Source organism: Lepidochelys kempii, chromosome 10 (assembly GCF_965140265.1).
Source record: "Lepidochelys kempii isolate rLepKem1 chromosome 10, rLepKem1.hap2, whole genome shotgun sequence".
In the NCBI taxonomy this organism is placed as follows: domain Eukaryota; kingdom Metazoa; phylum Chordata; order Testudines; family Cheloniidae; genus Lepidochelys; species Lepidochelys kempii.
Window position 1 is genome coordinate 32,255,549 of NC_133265.1, and position 18,943 is coordinate 32,274,491.

Consider the following 18,943-nt stretch of genomic DNA (forward strand, 5'->3'; position numbering starts at 1 on the left):
GACTGCTGGTATCTTCAAAAGGAGAGCTTGAACCCTGATGCACCACAGTTTTTGGGGGTAGGGATGTCAGAACTGGAGGCCTCCTCTCAGTGCAGATCTCTGGGGTGGCTCGCTGAACGGGGCCAAAATTCAAAAAACAAATTGCAAAGCCTCAAGCACAGTCATTGGTTCAGCACAGGGCTTAGAAACATTTCAAAAGGTACTGAAACAAAAATAACTTTTCAGACCCTTCACCAAACTGCCTGCCGTTCCCTTTCCAAAGCAGCGTCAGTCAATGAATACAGGAGAAAGGAAAGTGAATTTAGAGTCACGTGATTTTGTTAAGGGAGCACAACCAGGTAATTTATATCCACCATTTATGGGTTTTTCTTAACATTTAGAAAAACCAAGCACTGGACAGTCTTCATCAATCCCTTTAAATCCCCAAGAAAGCGTTCTTTGGATTGTGCATTCCCCTGTGTCAGAGGCACTGAACCTTTCCAGAGCCACTGTACCCCCTTCAGGAGTCTTATTTGTCTCGTGTACCCCAAGTTTCACCTCACTGAAAAAACTACTTGCTTACAAAATCAGATATAAAAATACAAGTGTCACAGCACGCTGTTACTGAAAAAGTGCTGTCTTCCTCATTTTTACCATATACTTATAAAATAAATCAATGGGAATATAAATATTGTACTTACATTTCAGTGTATAGTATATAGAGCAGTATAAACAAGTCATTATCTGAAATTTTAGTTTGTACTGCCTTTGCTAGTGCTTTTTATGTAGCCTGTTGTAAAACTAGGCAAATATCTAGATGAGTTGATGTACCTCCTGGAAGACCTCTGCGTACCGCCGGGGTACATGTACCCTCGGATGAGAACCACTGCCCTATGGTATTTCCAGCCCAAGTATTTCAGTGTTGTGCTGCTGAATGGCATCTAGAAAGTCAAATGCGCTATTGACAGACTGATCTAGCTTCGCTGTCTGACCTGAGTGAAATGTGGAAAGCAACCAGCCACATCACCAGTGAGAAGCATATCTGTGTTTACAGTTCTTTCCATGTTAATGTAAAGCATTGCTAGGAAGGGAACTTCCTTTAGCATCATTTTGCTCAGTGGCATCCCCGATTAAAACAAAAAGCACAAATACATCAGGGGAATCCTTTCAGCTCAATCTGTGGTCATTTGATAGGTAAAAAGGAGAGGAAATGAGATATTGCTAGTTCTACAGATTGTCAGTGTGTGTTTCTGCTCCTAGATCAATGGACAGGGCTGTGCAGACTTCCCTGGGTTGTAATGTCATTGCAGATGTGTTTTTTAAATGACTTGTAGCATTCTAAACCTGATTAAAGGAGCCTCTGAAAATATTGTAACCACCAGGCCCCATCTAGTGGGCACACCAGACCTGATTTGCATTATTCTGTGTTTTGGAAAGTGTAGTCTGCAGAGGCTGTGCTGTCTCCGAGCTTCATTCCCAGCAGCACTGAAATACCTGCTTTAGAGCTCACACAAAGAAAGGGCTTGGGCGTGTGCCTCCCAGAACTGTTTTCCTTTCATGCACCAAGACTCCATCACATCAGCTGCTTGCTGAACCCTAGATTGTTTCTGTGCAAAATCCAGCTGTTATCCTAAGCAGATAAGAAGACACGTTTTTATAATTTTATCTTGCAGCTAGTGAAGTCAAAATTAACTTGGGAGTAAAAATGTCCCAAATAAAATATAGGGATAATTTTTCAAAAGTAGGCACTTACATTGTGTAGACAAAACCATAGAAAATCATTTGGTGTTGGCGTCCGGCTGTGTATTTTCATGATGTATTTAACTACTTGCTTTTTGTGCCTGCTGTTGAAAATGTGGCTCTTAGTTTATAGAGGTTTCGATGCATAAACTATTGTGTGTGTACATTCACATGCATGACATTTTTTTACCATGGAGCGAAGGTCACTGGCACTCAGCCCTGCCCTGTGTTCCTTGCCGCCCTCCCAAAACTCAAGTGCTGGCAAACCGGGAAATTCAGCCAGGGAACAGCAACAATGTTAACTCAGCCCCTGTGATCCTGCCCTAAGAACTCCTCACCACTCCCTCAGTGTCTGCCAAGCAGCAGCAAGTCCCAACCAGGTCACTGGTGCCACCCAGAGCTCAGTTGGGGGCTGTGAATGGGAGTGCTGCTGGGAGCTGTGCCAGGCACAGATACAATGGTAGGTTTGCTTAGGCACGGTCAATTGCTGTTACACTCCCAGTGTCTATAGCAGAGGTGGGCAAACTACAGCCCCTGGGCCGCATCCGGCCCACGGGACCCTGCTGCCCAGCCCCTGAGCTCCTGGCCTGGGAGGCTAGCCCCCAGCCCCTCCCCTGCTGTTCCCCTTCCCCCGCAGCCTCAGCTCACTGCGCCGCTGGTGCAATGCTCTGGGTGGCGGGGCTGCAAGCTCTTGTCAGGCAGCGCAGATGCAGAGCTGCGGCCTGACCCGGTGCTCTGTGCCGTGCAGTGGCATGGCTGGCTCCAGCCAGGCGGCACAGCTGCCTGTCCTGGTGCTCTGGGCGGCACGGCTGTAGCGCCACCAGCCACCGGTGCTTCAGGCAGTGCGGTAAGGGGGCAGGGAGCGGGGGGGTTGGATAGAGGGCAGGGGAGTTCGGGGTGGTGGTCAAGGGGCGGGGGTATGGATAGGGGTCAGGGCGGTCAGAGGGCAGGGAACGGGGGGGTTGAATGGGGGCAAGGGTCCCGGGGGAGGGGGCAGTCAGGAAGAAGTGGAGGGGTGGATGGGGCGGAGGGGGCAGTCAGGAGCAGGGGTTCCAGGGGCGGTCAGGGAGAGGGGGTGGTTGGAAGGGGCAGGTGTCCTGGGAGGGGGCAGTTAGGAGTGAGAGGAGGGGTTGGATGGGGCAGCGGGAGGCAGTCAGGGGCAGGAGGGCTGGGGGCCGTCAGGTCAGGGAGGGGTGGATGGGACAGGAGTCCGGGGGGGCCATCAGGGGGCAAGAAGCAGGGGGGGTCGGATAAGGGGGCGGGGACCGGGCCACGTCTGGCTGTTTGGGGAGGCACAGCCTCTCCTAACTGGCCCTCCATACAATTTCAGAAATCTGATGTGGCCCTCAGGCCAAAAAGTTTGCCCACCCCTGGTCTGTAGCCATCTCCACAGGGACAGCGTTAAGGCTGCGGCTGTGTTGGGTGGGAAGGGTCCCTCTCATTCAGTGTTTGAACTTTGAGAATGACTCTCTCCTGCAGTGGAAGGGGGTGAGGCACACAGGGCAGGGCTGAGCGCCAGCCACCTTCACTCCATGTCAATGTAGCTTTCTGGTGTGTGACTTCCTGTTGTTTTGGAAAATGGTAGTGGTGTGGGGGCCGTGATTGAGGGACAGGTGTGGATGTGTTCCTGGGTACCCCTCCCAGCCCCTCATCTCCCAGCTAAAGTCAACACCAGGGCATAAGGGGAGCCCCAATCTGCCTACCACCCGTATAGGGGAAGCGGGTTCCCCCTCAGAATTCCAGCCCCCCATGAGCAGCACGATTGAGGGAACAGAGAGAGCCCCATAATCCTTTCCCCACATTGGAACATGTGGAGACTCATACCATGTTCCGGGAGCATTACCCATCATCAGCTCCACCCAGTCTTGTGCTTTTTTCCACGTGACATGCACCAAGCTTGCTTGTTCTCAGCTCCCCATGTTCCAAGCACTATGAAACTCGTTGCCGGAGGATGTTGTGAGGGCCAAACCTATAACAGGCTTCAAAAAAGAATTAGATAAATTCATGGAGGATAGATCCATCAATGGCTATTAGCCAGGATGGGCAGGGATAGTGTCCCTAGCCTCCATTTGCCAGAAGCTGGAAATGGGCGACAGGGGATGGATCACTTCCTGATTACCTGTTCTGTTCATTCCCTCTGGAGCACCTGGCACTGGCCACTGTCGGAAGACAGGATACTGGGCTAGATGGACTTTTGGTCTGACCCAGTATGGCCGTTTTTATGTTCTTTGTTCTTATGATACACCCATTGCACAGGTAAATTCCTATGCTTCACTATAGGCCAGCATCATTTCCAATTCCAAGTGCTTCCCTTCTGCCTTTCCTTGGACCCATGGTCGTTCTCAAAGGTAAGTGGTGGCTTACCTCTGACAAGAAGTGATCCTAATCTTCCCGTACCTCAACAACTTGCTACTCAAGGGCTGCTCCTACCAAGCAGTGCTATCTTCCACCCAGATGACACTCCCTCTATTACAGAGGTTTGGTCTGCAGCTGAATTTAAAAGAAAAATCTATGTAAACCTCTAAAGTTTATAGGGGCACATATAGGCTCATTGACAGTCAGAGCCTGACTTCCCTTAGGCAGATTTGTAACATCCGGTCTAGTATGGGCAATTCAGGGGAGCCCTGGGACCACAATAAGAAACTGTCTACAGCTGCTGGGACATATGGCAGTTTGCAACTTTTTTGACCAGTCACGCAAGGCTATGCCTCCGCTGCTTCCAGGGCTGGCTCAGAACGATCTATTCCCCTGTCAGACGGCACCTTGGAGGGACAGGGGACAGAGGGAGGAACTCCCTAGACTCAGGGCAGATGGACAACTCAGGAAACCAGTCTCCACATCTATTTCAGGGCTATCTCCACGGTCTCCACATCTATCACAAGGAGCTCAGGGCTGTCAGGAATGCTTGCCTTCATTTTCAGCCCCTCACCAGGGGCAAATCAATCAGGGTCATGACAGACAACGTACCCTCTATGTTCTCGATCAATAAGCAGGGAGAAGCAAGATCCCGCTCCCTGTGTGCCGAACCCATGAAGCTAGGGAACTGGTTCATAGTTCATCAGATCCAAATTTCAGCAGTCTGCTTCCAGATATTCAGAACACCACAGCCAGTGTCCTCAGGAGCAGCACTTCTCTCAGGACTACGAATAGAAGCTAGACGCTCAAGTTCTCTACAGCATATTCCAAAGATGGGGACTGGCAGATGTAGGTCTCTTGGCCGCCTCTAGAAACAGGAAGTGTCCTCTTTTTTGAAGAAGGGTCTATTCTGTGCATTTTCCGCAGTGTCGCTGATACCAGGGGTGATGAACAAAATCAGACAGGAGACAGACAACATTATCCTGTTCTCTGCTCCATTTATCTGTGAAGACGACGTTTTTAGTAGTCATCACGTCGGCTCATAGGGTCGGGAGATTGGAACCCTGATGGCAGATCCCCTCCGTGATGGTATTCTTCAAGGGCAAAGTGTCTTTACATCCACACCCTAAATTCATGCCTAAGGTTCTGTGGCAGTTCCACGTTGACCAATCTGTTTATCTACCTGTGCTCTTTCCAAAGCTGCACAGCTCTCTGTAGGAATCCTGTTTCCATACCCTGCATGTTAGAAGGGTGTTGGCTTTTTATTATGTAGATTGGACCAAGCAATTTAGAAAGTCATCAAGGCTCTTCATCTTCTTTGCATATAGATCCAAGGGGTCCATGATCTCTGCTCAGACTATCAAGGTGAATATCTGGATGTATTATCACATGTTATGATATCAGGCGTTCATCCTCCCAAAGAGTGGTAGCACATTTGATCAGATTACAAGCAACATTCACAGCATTACATAAGAATATGCTGGTATCTGAGATATGTAGGGCTCTACGTGAGCCTCAGTACATACGTTTTTAAAACATTACACTTTAATCCATGCCACCAGATTCGATGTGGCACTTGGTTTTGCAGTACTGTCTTCAGTTCTAGTCTCAGTTCCAAGGCTCCCTCCTCCCTCGGGGGATACTGCTTGGAAGTCACCTGAAGTGGAGCACCCAAGGGACACATGAAAAAGAAAAGGAGGTTACTCCCTTTGTGCAGTAATTACGGCTCTTTGAGACGTGTCCCCCTTTGGGTGCTCCACTACCTGGTTCGGCTGAAGGTGGTTCCACCCACACACTCCTATGTAGCCTTGGTGTACGGCACAGGGAGCACGCATGGTCTGAACCGACACTGCCAACTGAAAATCTCTGATCGAGAGCTCAAGAGGCGCATGCGTGCCTGAAATGGAGCATCCATAAGGGGACACATCTTGAAGAACTGCAGTTACTGCACAAAGGGAGTAATCTCTTCTTCTCAGCTTCCCTGTATGCCTCTTACATGCATTGAGTCTGCCTGTTCTCAGCTTCCCCATGCCTTTCTCAGGGAAATTCCTGATGGGGAGGGGAAGGGATCACAGGCTCCCCTCCTCCTGCCCCACTCCTGCTGCTCAGCAGGCTCAGAGCTACTGTCTACAAATATGTAACATCAAACACAGCACTTGCCTCCACAACCCTTGTGTCCCCCTCCTGATGCCTCCTCACCCCAAACAGAGTGTGATTGTGAACAGGGCATCCCCATAGTTCTTAGATCAGGTCCCTGGAGATGCCAGATATACTACAGATGAGGAAACTGAAGCACAGAGAGAGAGCTCAAGCAACTCGAGCCAAGAGATGCAAAGCAAGGAGAAGAAGGGTAAACAGGATGACCCACGTAATTATAGGCCTGTCAATCTGACATCAGTCCCGGGCAAGATAATGGCGCAAGTGATACAGGAGTCAACTGATAATGAATCAAAGAAGGGTTATATAATTAATGCCAATCAGCATGGATTGATAGAAAATAGATGCTGTCAAACTAACTTGATATCTTTTTTTGATGAGATTGCAAGTTTGGTTGATAAAAGTAATAGCACTGATGTCATATACTTAGACTTCTGTAAAACGTTTGAGTTGGTACTGCATGACATTTTGATTAAACATGTAGAAAGTTATAAAATTATCATGGCACAAGTTACATAGATTAAAAGCTGGCTAACTGATAGATCTCAAAATGTAACTGTTAAAGGGGAATCCTGATTGAACTGGTGTGTTTCAAGTGGGGTCCTACAGGATCTGGTTCTTGGCCCTATGCTATTTAACATTTTTATCAATGACCTGGAAGACAAAACCGTCATTGGTAAAATTTGCAGTTGACACAAAAATTGGGGGAGTGGTAAATAATGAAGAAGACAGGTCACGGGTAGAGAATGATCTGGATCACTTGGAAATTGGGGCACAAGCAAACAAATGTATTTTAATACATCTAAATGTGATATACACATCAAGGAACAAAGAATGTTGGCCAACCTTATAGAATGGGGGACTCTGTCCTGGGAAGCAGTGACTCTGAAAAAGACTTTTTGTGAGTCCAGGGATAGATAATCAGTTGAACTTGACTCCCAGTGCAACACTGTGGCCAAAAGGACTAATATACAATCCTTGGATCCATAAACATAGGAATCTCAAGTAGGAGTAGAGAGGTTATTTTACGTTTGTATTTGGCACTTGTGCGACTGCTGCTGGAATACTGTGTCCAGTTCTGGGGTCTACAATTCAAAAGGATGTTGATAAATTGGAGAGGGTTCAGAGAATATCCACAAGAATGATTACAGGATTAGAAAACCTGCCTTATAGTGTTAGACTTGAGGATCAAAGGGTATGTCTACACTACGAAATTAGGTCGAATTTATAGAAGTCGGTTTTTTTGAAATCGGTTTTATATATTCGAGTGTGTGTGTCCCCACAGAAAATGCTCTAAGTGCATTAAGTGCATTAACTCGGCGGAGCGCTTCCACAGTACCGAGGCAAGCGTCGACTTCCGGAGCGTTGCACTGTGGGTAGCTATCCCACAGTTCCCGCAGTCTCCGCTGCCCATTGGAATTCTGGGTTGATATCCCAATGCCTGATGGGGCTAAAACATTGTCGCGGGTGGTTCTGGGTACATATCGTCAGGACCCCGTTCCCACCCTCCCTCCCCCCGTGAAAGCAAGGGCAGACAATCATTTCGCGCCTTTTTTGTCTGCTGCCAGCCAAAGATGTAAAGGATAGATGGAGTGGGTCAGAACAAGAAATAGACCAGATTTGTTTTGTACTCATTTTCCTCCTCCCCTGTCTAGATCACACTGCAGTCAGTCACAGAGAAGGCGCAGCGAGGTTAATCTAGCCATGTATCAATCAGAGGCCAGGCTAACCTCCTTGTTCCAATAACAACGATAACTTTGGTGCACCATTTCTTATTGGAACCCTCCGTGCAGTCCTGCCTGAAATACTCCTTGATGTACAGGCACACCCTTTGTTGATTTTAGCTCCCTGAAGCCAACTCTGTAAGCGGTGTCGTCAGTCGCCCCTCCCTCCGTCAGAGCAACGGCAGACAATCGTTCCGCGCCTTTTTTCTGTGCGGACGCCATACCAAGGCAAGCATGGAGGCCGCTGAGCTCATTTTGGCAATTAGGAGCACATCAACCACCACACGCATTATCCAGCAGTATATGCAGCACCAGAACATGGCAACGCGATACCGGGCGAGGAGGCGACGTCAGCGCGGTCCCGTGAGTGATCAGGACATGGACACAGATTTCTCTGAAAGCATGGGCCCTGCCAATGCATGCATCATGGTGCTAATGGGGCAGGTTCATGCTGTGGAACGCCGATTCTGGGCTCGGGAAACAAGCACAGACTGGTGGGACCGCATAGTGTTGCAGGTCTGGGACGATTCCCAGTGGCTGCGAAACTTTCGCATGCGTAAGGGCACTTTCATGGAACTTTGTGACTTGCTTTCCCCTGCCCTGAAGCACATGAATACCAGGATGAGAGCAGCCCTCACAGTTGAGAAGCGAGTGGCGATAGCCCTGTGGAAGCTTGCAACGCCAGACAGCTACCGGTCAGTTGGGAATCAATTTGGAGTGGGCAAATCTACTGTGGGGGCTGCTGTGATGCAAGTAGCTCACGCAATCAAAGATCTGCTGATATCAAGGGTAGTGACCCTGGGAAATGTGCAGGTCATAGTGGATGGCTTTGCTGCAATGGGATTCCCTAACTGTGGTGGGGCTATAGACGGAACCCATATCCCTATCTTGGCACCAGAGCACCAAGCCGGCGAGTACATAAACCGCAAGGGGTACTTTTCGATAGTGCTGCAAGCTCTGGTGGATCACAAGGGACGTTTCACCAACATCAACGTGGGATGGCCGGGAAAGGTGCATGACGCTCGCATCTTCAGGAACTCTGGTCTGTTTCAAAAGCTGCAGGAAGGGACTTTCTTCCCAGACCAGAAAATAACTGTTGGGGATGTTGAAATGCCTATATGTATCCTTGGGGACCCAGCCTACCCCTTAATGCCATGGCTCATGAAGCCGTACACAGGCAGCCTGGACAGTGGTCAGGAACTGTTCAACTACAGGCTGAGCAAGTGCAGAATGGTGGTAGAATGTGCATTTGGACGTTTAAAGGCGCGCTGGCGCAGTTTACTGACTCGCTTAGACCTCAGCGAAACCAATATTCCCACTGTTATTACTGCTTGCTGTGTGCTCCACAATATCTGTGAGAGTAAGGGGGAGACGTTTATGGCGGGGTGGGAGGTTGAGGCAAATCGCCTAGCTGCTGGTTACGCGCAGCCAGACACCAGGGCGGTTAGAAGAGCTCAGGAGGGCGCGGTACGCATCAGAGAAGCTTTGAAAACCAGTTTCATGACTGGCCAGGCTACAGTGTGAAAGTTCTGTTTGTTTCTCCTTGATGAAACCCCCCGCCCCTTGGTTCACTCTACTTCCCTGTAAGCTAACCACCCTCCCCTCTTCCCTTTAATCACCGCTTGCAGAGGCAATAAAGTCATTGCTGCTTCACAGTCATGCATTCGTTATTCATTCATCACACAAATAGGGAGATGACTACCAAGGTATCCCAGGAGGTGTAGTGGAGGAGGGAAGGAAAATGCCACACAGCACTTTAAGCACAGCACTTTAAAAGTTTACAACTTTAAAATTTATTGAATGACAGCCTTCTTTTTTTTGGGCAATCCTCTGTTGTGGAGTGGCTGGTTGGCTGGAGGCCCCCCCACCGCGTTCTTGGGCGTCTGGGTGTGGAGGCTATGGAACTTGGGGAGGAGGGCGGTTGGTTACAGAGGGGCAGCAGTGGCAGTCTGTGCTCCAGCTGCCTTTGCTGCAGCTCAACCATACACTGGAGCATTCTGGTTTGGTCCTGCAGCAGCCTCAGCATTGAATCCTGCCTCCTCTCATCACGCTGCCGCCACATTTGAGCTTCAGCCCTGTCTTCAGCCCGCCACTTACTCTCTTCAGCCCGCCACTTACTCTCTTCAGCCCTCCACCTCTCCTCCCGGTCATTTTGTGCTTTCCTGCACTCTGACATTATTTGCCTCCACGCATTCGTCTGTGCTCTGTCAGTGTGGGAGGACAGCATGAGCTCGGAGAACATTTCATCTCGAGTGCGTTTTTTTTTCTTTCTAAGCTTCACTAGCCTCTGGGAAGGAGAAGATCCTGTGATCATTGAAACACATGCAGCTGGTGGAGAAAAAAAAAGGGACAGCGGTATTTAAAAAGACACATTTTATAAAACAGTCGCTACACTCTTTCAGGGTAAACCTTGCTGTTAACATTACATACATAGCACATGTGCTTTCGTTACAAGGTCGCATTTTGCCTCCTCCCACCGCGTGACTACCCCCTCAACCTTCCCCCCTCCCTGTGGCTAACAGCGGGGAACATTTCTGTTCAGCCACAGGCAAACAGCCCAGCAGGAATGGGCTATACTGAGTGTCCCTGAAGAAAAGCACCCTATTTCAACCAGGTGACCATGAATTATATCTCACTCTCCTGAGGATAACACAGAGAGAGAAAGAACGGATTTTGGTTGAATGCCAGCAAACATACACTGCAATGCTTTGTTCTACAGTGATTCCCGAGTATGTGTTACTGGCCTGGAGTGATAAAGTGTCCTACCATGAAGGACGAAATAAGGCTGCCCTCCCCAGAAACCTTTTGCAAAGGCTTTAGGACTACATCTAGGAGAACCGCAAATGCCAGGGCAAAGTAATCCTTTCACATGCTTGCTTTTAAACCATGTATAGCATTTTAAAAGGTGCACTCACCAGAGGTCCCTTCTCCGCCTGCTGGGTCCAGGAGGCAGCCTTGGGTGGGTTCGGGGGGTACTGGCTCCAGGTCTAGGGTGAGAAACAGTTCCTGGCTGTCGGGAAAACCGGTTTCTCCGCTTGCTTGCTGTGAGCTATCTACAACCTCCTCATCATCATCATCTTCTTCGTCCCCAAAACCTGCTTCCGTATTGCCTCCATCTCCATTGAAGGAGTCAAACAACACGGCTGGGGTAGTGGTGGCTGAACCCCCTAAAATGGCATGCAGCTCATCATAGAAGCGGCATGTTTGGGGCTCTGACCCAGAGCGGCTGTTCGCCTCTCTGGTTTTCTGGTAGGCTTGCCTCAGCTCCTTCAGTTTCACGCGGCACTGCTTCGGGTCCCTGTTATGGCCTCTGTCCTTCATGCCCTGGGAGATTTTCACAAAGGTTTTGGCATTTCGAAAACTGGAACGGAGTTCTGATAGCACGGATTCCTCTCCCCAAACAGCGATCAGATCCCGTACCTCCCGTTCGGTCCATGCTGGAGCTCTTTTGCGATTCTGGGACTCCATCATGGTCACCTGTGCTGATGAGCTCTGCATGGTCACCTGCAGCTTGCCACGCTGGCCAAACAGGAAATGAGATTCAAAAGTTCGCGGTTCTTTTCCTGTCTACCTGGCCAGTGCATCTGAGTTGAGAGTGCTGTCCAGAGCGGTCAGAATGGAGCACTCTGGGATAGCTCCCGGAGGCCAATACCATCGAATTGTGTCCACAGTACCCCAAATTCGAGCTGGGAACGTCGATTTAAGCGCTAATCCACTTGTCAGGGGTGGAGTAAGGAAATCGATTTTAAGAGCCCTTTAAGTCGAAATAAAGGGCTTCACTGTGTGGACGGGTGCAGGTTTAAATCGATTTAACGTTGCTAAATTCGACCTAAAGTCCTAGTGTAGACCAGGGCTCAGTCTATTTATCTTAACAAAGATATTATTAAGGGGTATGTTGATTACAATCTGTAAGTACATACACAGGGAACAAATATTTACTAATGGGCGCTTCAGTCTAACAGATAAAGGTTTAACATGATCCAGTTGCTGGAAGTTGAAGCTAGACAAATTCAGGTTGGAAATAAGGTGTAAATTAACCACTGGAACAATTTACCGGAGGTGGAGAGGGATGGATTCTCCATCACTGGCGATTTTTAAATCACTTTTGGATGTTTTTCTTAAAGATCTGCTCTAGGAATGATTTTGGGCCAGTTCTCTGGCCTGTGTTATACAGGAGGTCAGATTAGATCATCAAATGTTCCCTTCTGGCCTTGGAATCTGTGAAGTCTGCACTCGAGTCCTGGGCAGAACCTGAGTCTCCTGGTCCCTAGTCCATTCCAGTAACCAGAGCCCCATTCTCCTTCCTTATGCAGCCCCTTCCTCGCACACTGCACTGATGTACTGTCAGGTGACCATTTCACTTCGCAGATGCATTGCCAAGGGCAGAGTGGCCCAGTGAATGAGATTTGGTCTGCTGTATTATACACTGGGGTCCTGATTTGATCTTGTGCAACCTCAGTCATTTTAGCTGCAAACTAATACCAAGAGCCGTGAGGTGCAGAGGAATATTAACAGCTGTCAGCAGAAGACAAGACTTGAATTCATAGTCTTTGGGTACCCTGGCCAATATACCTTCCACCAGGCCACAGAATAATTTGTAAGCCATTCACGTTATTTCAATGGCTGAACTGGCATTTGCTCATATCTGTGATGAGCCTGCTCCTAACTGGGACTAGCCTGAGCCTGCACAGGCCACCATCGGGCCAATCTCCACTTGCTCCGCAGAACCAAACAGACCAGCTAATAATCTTGTCTGGTTGTTTGGGGCCAGGACTGGGTGGTGTACACTGACTACAGGAGAGCTCAGGGACAGTGGCATCTGTTTGATTCTCCCCTCTGATCTCAATATGGGCATGAAAGGTTATAAGAACCTGTCATTTTTTAAAAGCTGGTTCTTGGCCGAGTGAGCTGAGATTTGCACTGCATGCTCTCGTGCTGCTCATGGTGGCACGGCAGCACTTACACTGCTTCAGCCATAACTGCAGAGTCGCTCCCTGGGAACGTGTGTTCGAGTGTAAATGTAATCCTAAACGGCTATTGCTGTTAGGCTTTCAGTGCTGCCTCTTCCGGCTGAGCTCCTCTGGGAAGGAACCATCCCATCATGAATGTCAGAGAAGCAGCTCATGAGTTGTGAGGTTTCCATAAGCCAGTAACAGCTGTGGTATCCCCATGCTAGTGCTTTATGCATTGTCTCCCTCTCATAGGATGTATTTTTAATAACCTGCATTAGCTACCTCAAGTGTCGCACTTCCCTGTTAGGGTTATTGTAAATGTAGAGGAAGGACCCCTTTTCTTCCTGTGAACTACCAGTGTGAACGCAGCATAGCTCATCAGGACATGTATGTCCCATTGCGCCACCTCCAAGGTCGGGCATGGTATTCTGTGTGTTAATGTTCTGCATGTGGTCACTGTCCTCACTAGCTAGGCCTTGTTCTATGACCCTTACAAATTAGACTTGTTTGGCGTTCAGTCTTGCCAAGCCCTACAGTGGGTGTGTCTGTATTGAAATGGCCCTTCCCTGACCCAGCTGCAGAGTGCAGGCTGGGACTGTCTTGGAGAGGGAGTCAGGGACCTGCAGCTCAAGGGGAGCTCAAGGGAAAGGAGGGTTTGAATTCTCTCCTGTGCTGACAGCCCCTCCTACTCTGCTTAGCTCACACATTTGGTACATGACTCCACAGTCAGTGGAGACCTATTTTCCTAGGTTGCTTTCAAACACAAGCGTGTTAGTGATGATTGCAGGATATGTGAATGGAGTCGTGGGGGAGGACTTAGTGCAGGATGGAATGAATTCCCAGGTATTCAAGAGCAGGTGCAGCAGAGGCAAGGGTGATGTGGGCGCTGGGCTGGAGTAGGTGGCTTACCAGCCTTTTCCCCTCTCTAATTAATGGGATGCGCTTCCTTGCCTCCGTTGTGAAGAGCGCCCGTGTGACATAAATGCCTGACACTAGTGAGGTCGGTTAGGTTTTATACTCTCAGGTATGGTGTGGCAAAGAAATCTTGTATTTCTTCCCTTGTTATATGCCAAGCACTTGTGACTTTGAAGCTAATTAATTGGGGGCGGCGGATGTCATCTGCAAGTGGGCAGTTAAAGCAGATGTGAGCCAATGTGCTCTGGCAGATAAAGCTCATGCTATGTTTGGCAGGCCAGACAGCTTCACTGAGCATCCTGCTCTGCAACTCATGGCTTACTGTCCCTGATAGGAGAGGGGAGGGGCAGATAAAGAAATTGTTTAATTCTCCTGAGTAAGTAATAAAATAAAGGCAAGATCCTGACTTCCCTATAAAGCAACTTCATAAGCATCTCAGTGCATCTTGGAGAATCAAACCATTTGTCAGCTTCAAAATTCCTGGCTGCCAGCAGTGGAAAGTTTTCCTTCTTACTGGCATGCTCATGGGTTCAAATGGAATTTGGTGTTTTAAAATACAGTTATCAACTGCTCTCCATGATCCACTCGCAGACTGGCACAGTGAGTATTTGAGTTATAATCCCGTTTCTTCAGACATGTGAAGTATTTTGCCTTAGGCCTCAGAGGTCATGCATTTGGAAGGTAGAGCCTTGATTTCTGAAACCTCTCACGCTGCTGTCATCATTAAATTATCTCTCGTATCCTCTGCTTTTGTGTGATCAGCACTGCTTTTCTTACATTTTGAAATAATCATCTGAATGGTAAGTCCCGAATCTCTCCTGTGGATAGCCCTGCCATTTCTTTCCATTTTCCATCACTTGTTCCTATAATTTTTTTTTTCCTATTCAACAAACGCTTTTATTGTCTATCCTAGAACTCTTCTATTTTATCCAGTTTGCTTTGATTTGATACTTTATTAAATGCTCTTTGGGAACTATGCGTAAAAGATGTAGCTGCCTTTCCTTTGTTGGTCATTACAGTCATTTCTCCAAGGTACTCAGCAGTTTAAGCAGGAACTGTCTTCTCCTAAATATAATCAAATTATGGTTTTCAAGGATTTCCTTCTGTACATCCCAGCTGTTTGTTTATGATATGGTCAGAGAAACACACACACGCTGATAGTTGTTTGAAACAAGCCTATCTTCCTGTCTGCCCCTAATATGATAGATGACCTATACTTGAAGTTTCTCCTCTCTTTCCATTTTCCTGCAGGAAGAAGAAGGTGAGGACGCAGACATCTCTTCTGGTCCTTCAGTCATTAGCCACAAGCTGCCTTCTGCCCAGGCCTTGCATCACTTCACTCCTCGTTACTCCGAGATGGGTTGTGCTGGGATGCAGCTGCGAGATGCTCATGAAGAAAATCCAGAGAGCATTCTCGATGAACATGTACAGCGAGTAATGAAAACGCCAGGTTGTCAGTCCCCTGGACCAGGCCGCCATTCACCTAAGCCCCGGTCACCGGAAAGTGGCCATGCTGGAAAGATGCAAGGGACAATACCTCCAGGGCATGGCAAGCATGCAACAAAATCAGGAATGAAACTGGATGCAGCTAACTTATACCACCATAAACATATCTACCACCACATTCATCACCACAGCGTGATGAAACCGAAGGAGCAGATTGAGGCTGAAGCCACTCAGAGAGTGCAAAACAGCTTTGCTTGGAATGTAGATTCACATAACTATGCAACAAAATCCCGGAACTACACTGAAAGCATGGGCCTGGCTCCCAACCCTGCAGATTCCTTGGGCTACAGGTGAGTGCAGGACCAGTGGGAGTCCTATAGCCATTGCTTTGTAGAAAGGTCACTTGGGAATGGACTGCATCATGCAAATAAATGCACAAAATGGGCTTGGGTCCCCGCTTGTAGCAGAGGTGTGGAATTCAGGAGTCACTCTGGGCTGTTCTCTGAGCATGGCAGTCCATGTTGGGACAGGGTGGAGTGCCGCTCTTCTCCTTGGCAGTCCGTTTCCTTCAGCAGTGGATCTCTCCACAGTCGTTCATGCCATCCCTTATCAGTTCTGGGGTATGTTGCTGCAAAGACTCCCTTTAAAGTTGCCCTGGAACTGCAGCAGCTATAGTGCACGGGTGCTGTTTTGCTCCTTTACTAGTGGTGATATTAATGTTGTATCTAGGCGCTCTCTGTGTGCTGTACCTAGGATCTCTGTGTGCTGTACCTAGGCTCTCTCAATGTGCTGAAGGTGCCTAAAAGTTGGCTTCTCCTCACCTCCTGCATTCACAGCCCCCAAACTAATGGCTTTGTTTCAGGGCCTTGTTAATGGGGAGTGTCAATGCAAGTGCGTAAGAGCCCTTCATAATTCAGGACCAAAGGGACTTGCTGGAACTTCCTGTCCCTGTCTTGCAAAAGTAACCAAGATTAGCTAGGTTGACCTAGCCCTCCATCCCAGCGTTCAGTCTGATAGGGTCAGGGCCGCCGTTTCTCAGTGACGGGGCCATTTCTTGGGACCATCTGCCTGAGGACGATCACTGGAGGATCTAAAATTTCTTCCTGTTCCCACCTCTCTTTCTGCTCAGGTGCAGGGGAGAATGCAGTGATGAGAGTTTGTTACTGTTCCATTGGGCCGGGTTTTTTTAGTTACATTATTGCATTATTCTTGTAGGCATCATCCAGATTTCATTCTGACCCCGCTGATGGGTGCTCAGTAAATCCCCTGTACTAATAAATGTCACAGTGTGGAACTAATTGAGAGGGCTGGCTGCAAGCCCCAGGTAGTAGGAGCTTTGGTGGGCAAACTGGCTGAGTGGGCCTGGAGAGTCACTAACTCCTCCCTAGGATGGGAGGTGTGGGGCACAGAATAGAGCAGCCTAAGCAACACAGCTCCTTTGATAGGAGGAGGAGCAGAGAGGCTGAAGCTGCTGCATTTTCCCCAGGAGGAAGGGGAGGAGAGCAGTTGTGCTTCCCCTTTAAGGGTAGGGTAGTGGGGGCCAGAGAGCAGAGGGATCGGGGCAGAAGCGCAGAGGAGCCCACAAAGCAGAAGTGGGGGAGGGAGACCAGAACTGATTCATTTGGAGGAGGGGGAGGGGGTGGGAGGGTGGAGGTTGATGATGGGCTGGCATGAGCTAGTTCTGCAGGACTCTGGAAGAGGGCTGCTCGAATACTCCACCAGGACAGGTTGGTATATAGTCCTTGGGGGGAGTAGGTGTTGAAGAGTCTAAAAGCCCTGCACTGTTCACATTGCAGCCTGGCAGCATCCTACAGGCACGGGCTCTCAGGGATTGCTGCGTTTCCTGGAATCTAGCCCTGATGTAAAATAAAGAGTGAGCTCTTTTGGTTGCAGAGAAGCTTCACAGTGTACTCAAGACATAAGCAGAGAGCCTATGGGGAGACCAGGAAGGAGTTTCCCCTCTGGGGTATTACTCAGTCATTTGCCCTATTCTGAAGCATCAAGGAGAACACTGGACTTGGTAGGCCTGGGGTATCAGACTCTCGATGAGTCCGCAGTCTGATCTTGTGTGGAAGGAAGAAGAGACCCAGACTTGGAGCAATGCTCCGATCTGGAGTGGCAAATCCTATTCTGGGTGGTATATTTCAGATCCAGAACTGGCCAGATGGTCTAAGATTGGACTATGTTGCCATGTTGAGGCTAAGAGTTTGGCATTTAGCCCAGTCTTTCACTCCCTCACCAGGATGTTCTGCCAAGCATTGCATCTAGGGCTGTCAAGTGATTCAATCGCGATGAATCGCACTGTTAATAATAGAAATCCAAAAATATTCAAATAAATGGTAGTTTTCTACATTTTCAAATATATTGATTTCAATTACCACACAGAATACAAAGTGTACAGTGCTCATTTTATATTATTATTTTTAATTACAAATAGTTGCACAGTAAAAAACAAAAGAAATAGTATTTTTCAATTCACCTAATAAAAATAATGTAATGCAATCACCTTATCATGAAAGTTGAACTTACAAATGTAGAATTATGTACAAAAAAATAACTGGACTCAAAAATAAAAATAAAACAATGTAAAACTTTAGTGCCCACAAGTCCACTCAGTCCTACTTCTTGTTCAGCCAGGAGTGCTGTAGCTATTTTTAGAAATCTCACATTGGTACCTTCTTTGCATTTTGTCAAATCTGCAGTGAAAGTGTTCTTAAAACTAACAACATGTGCTAGGTCAACATCCAAGACTGCTATAACAAGAAATATATGGCAGAATGTGGGTAAAATAGAACAGGAGACCTACAATTCTCCTCCAAGGAGTTCAGTCAAAATGTAATTAACACATTTTTTTGTAACGAGCATCATCAGCATGGAAGCATGTCCTCTGGAATGGTGGCCGAAGCATGAAGGGGCATACGAATGTTTAGCATATCTGGCACATAAATGCCTTATAATGCCGGCTACAAATGTGAACACATGTGAACGCCTGTTCTCACTTTTAGGTGACTGTAAATAAGAAGTGGGCAGCATTATGTCCCATAAATGTAAACAAACTTGTTTGCCTTAGTGATTGGCTGAACAAGAAGTACAACTGAGTGGACTTGTAGGCTCTAAAATTTTACATCGTTTTGTTTTTTGAGTGCAGTCATGTAACAAAAAAAATATGAATTTGTAAGTTGCACTTTCACGACAAAGAGATTGCACTATGGTACTTGTATGAGGTGAATTGAAAAATATTCTTTCTTTATCATATTTACAGTGCAAATATTTGTAATCAAAAATAATATTAAGTGAGCACTGTACACTTTGTATTCTGTGTTGTAACTGAAATCAATACAGTATATTTTAAAATGTAGAAAAACATCCAAAAATATTTAATAAATTTCAATTGGTATTCTATTGTTTAACAATGCGATTAACTTTATTAATCACAATTAATTTTTTGAGTTAATCTCGTGAGTTAACTGCTATTAATTGACAGCTGTAATTGTGTCACATTGCTGTGATCCCTTTGGCAATGGAGAAGTCCCCTGGCTCCAGAGGGCAGCCATGCGCAGCCTTCCTTGCGTGACAAGATAATCATCACAGTGTAGAACGGGTGAGAGGCCTGGCATCCTTGCGACTTAAACAGGCATATACACTGCCTCAGCCCTTCCTAGTTTCATGGCATTT

General features: G+C 47.7%; 1 protein-coding gene across 5 annotated transcripts in view; it reads left to right on the forward strand.

Moving 5' to 3' along the window:
• AXIN1 (axin 1) overlaps positions 1-18,943 on the forward strand; it is a 177,410-nt gene that overhangs the window by 137,063 nt on the left and 21,404 nt on the right. For all 5 annotated transcript variants that reach the window (XM_073362703.1, XM_073362701.1, XM_073362705.1 and 2 more), the window contains one exon: positions 15,074-15,618. In XM_073362703.1, coding sequence (XP_073218804.1) covers positions 15,074-15,618 — 545 coding nt within the window. The remainder of the gene's footprint in view (positions 1-15,073; positions 15,619-18,943) is intronic.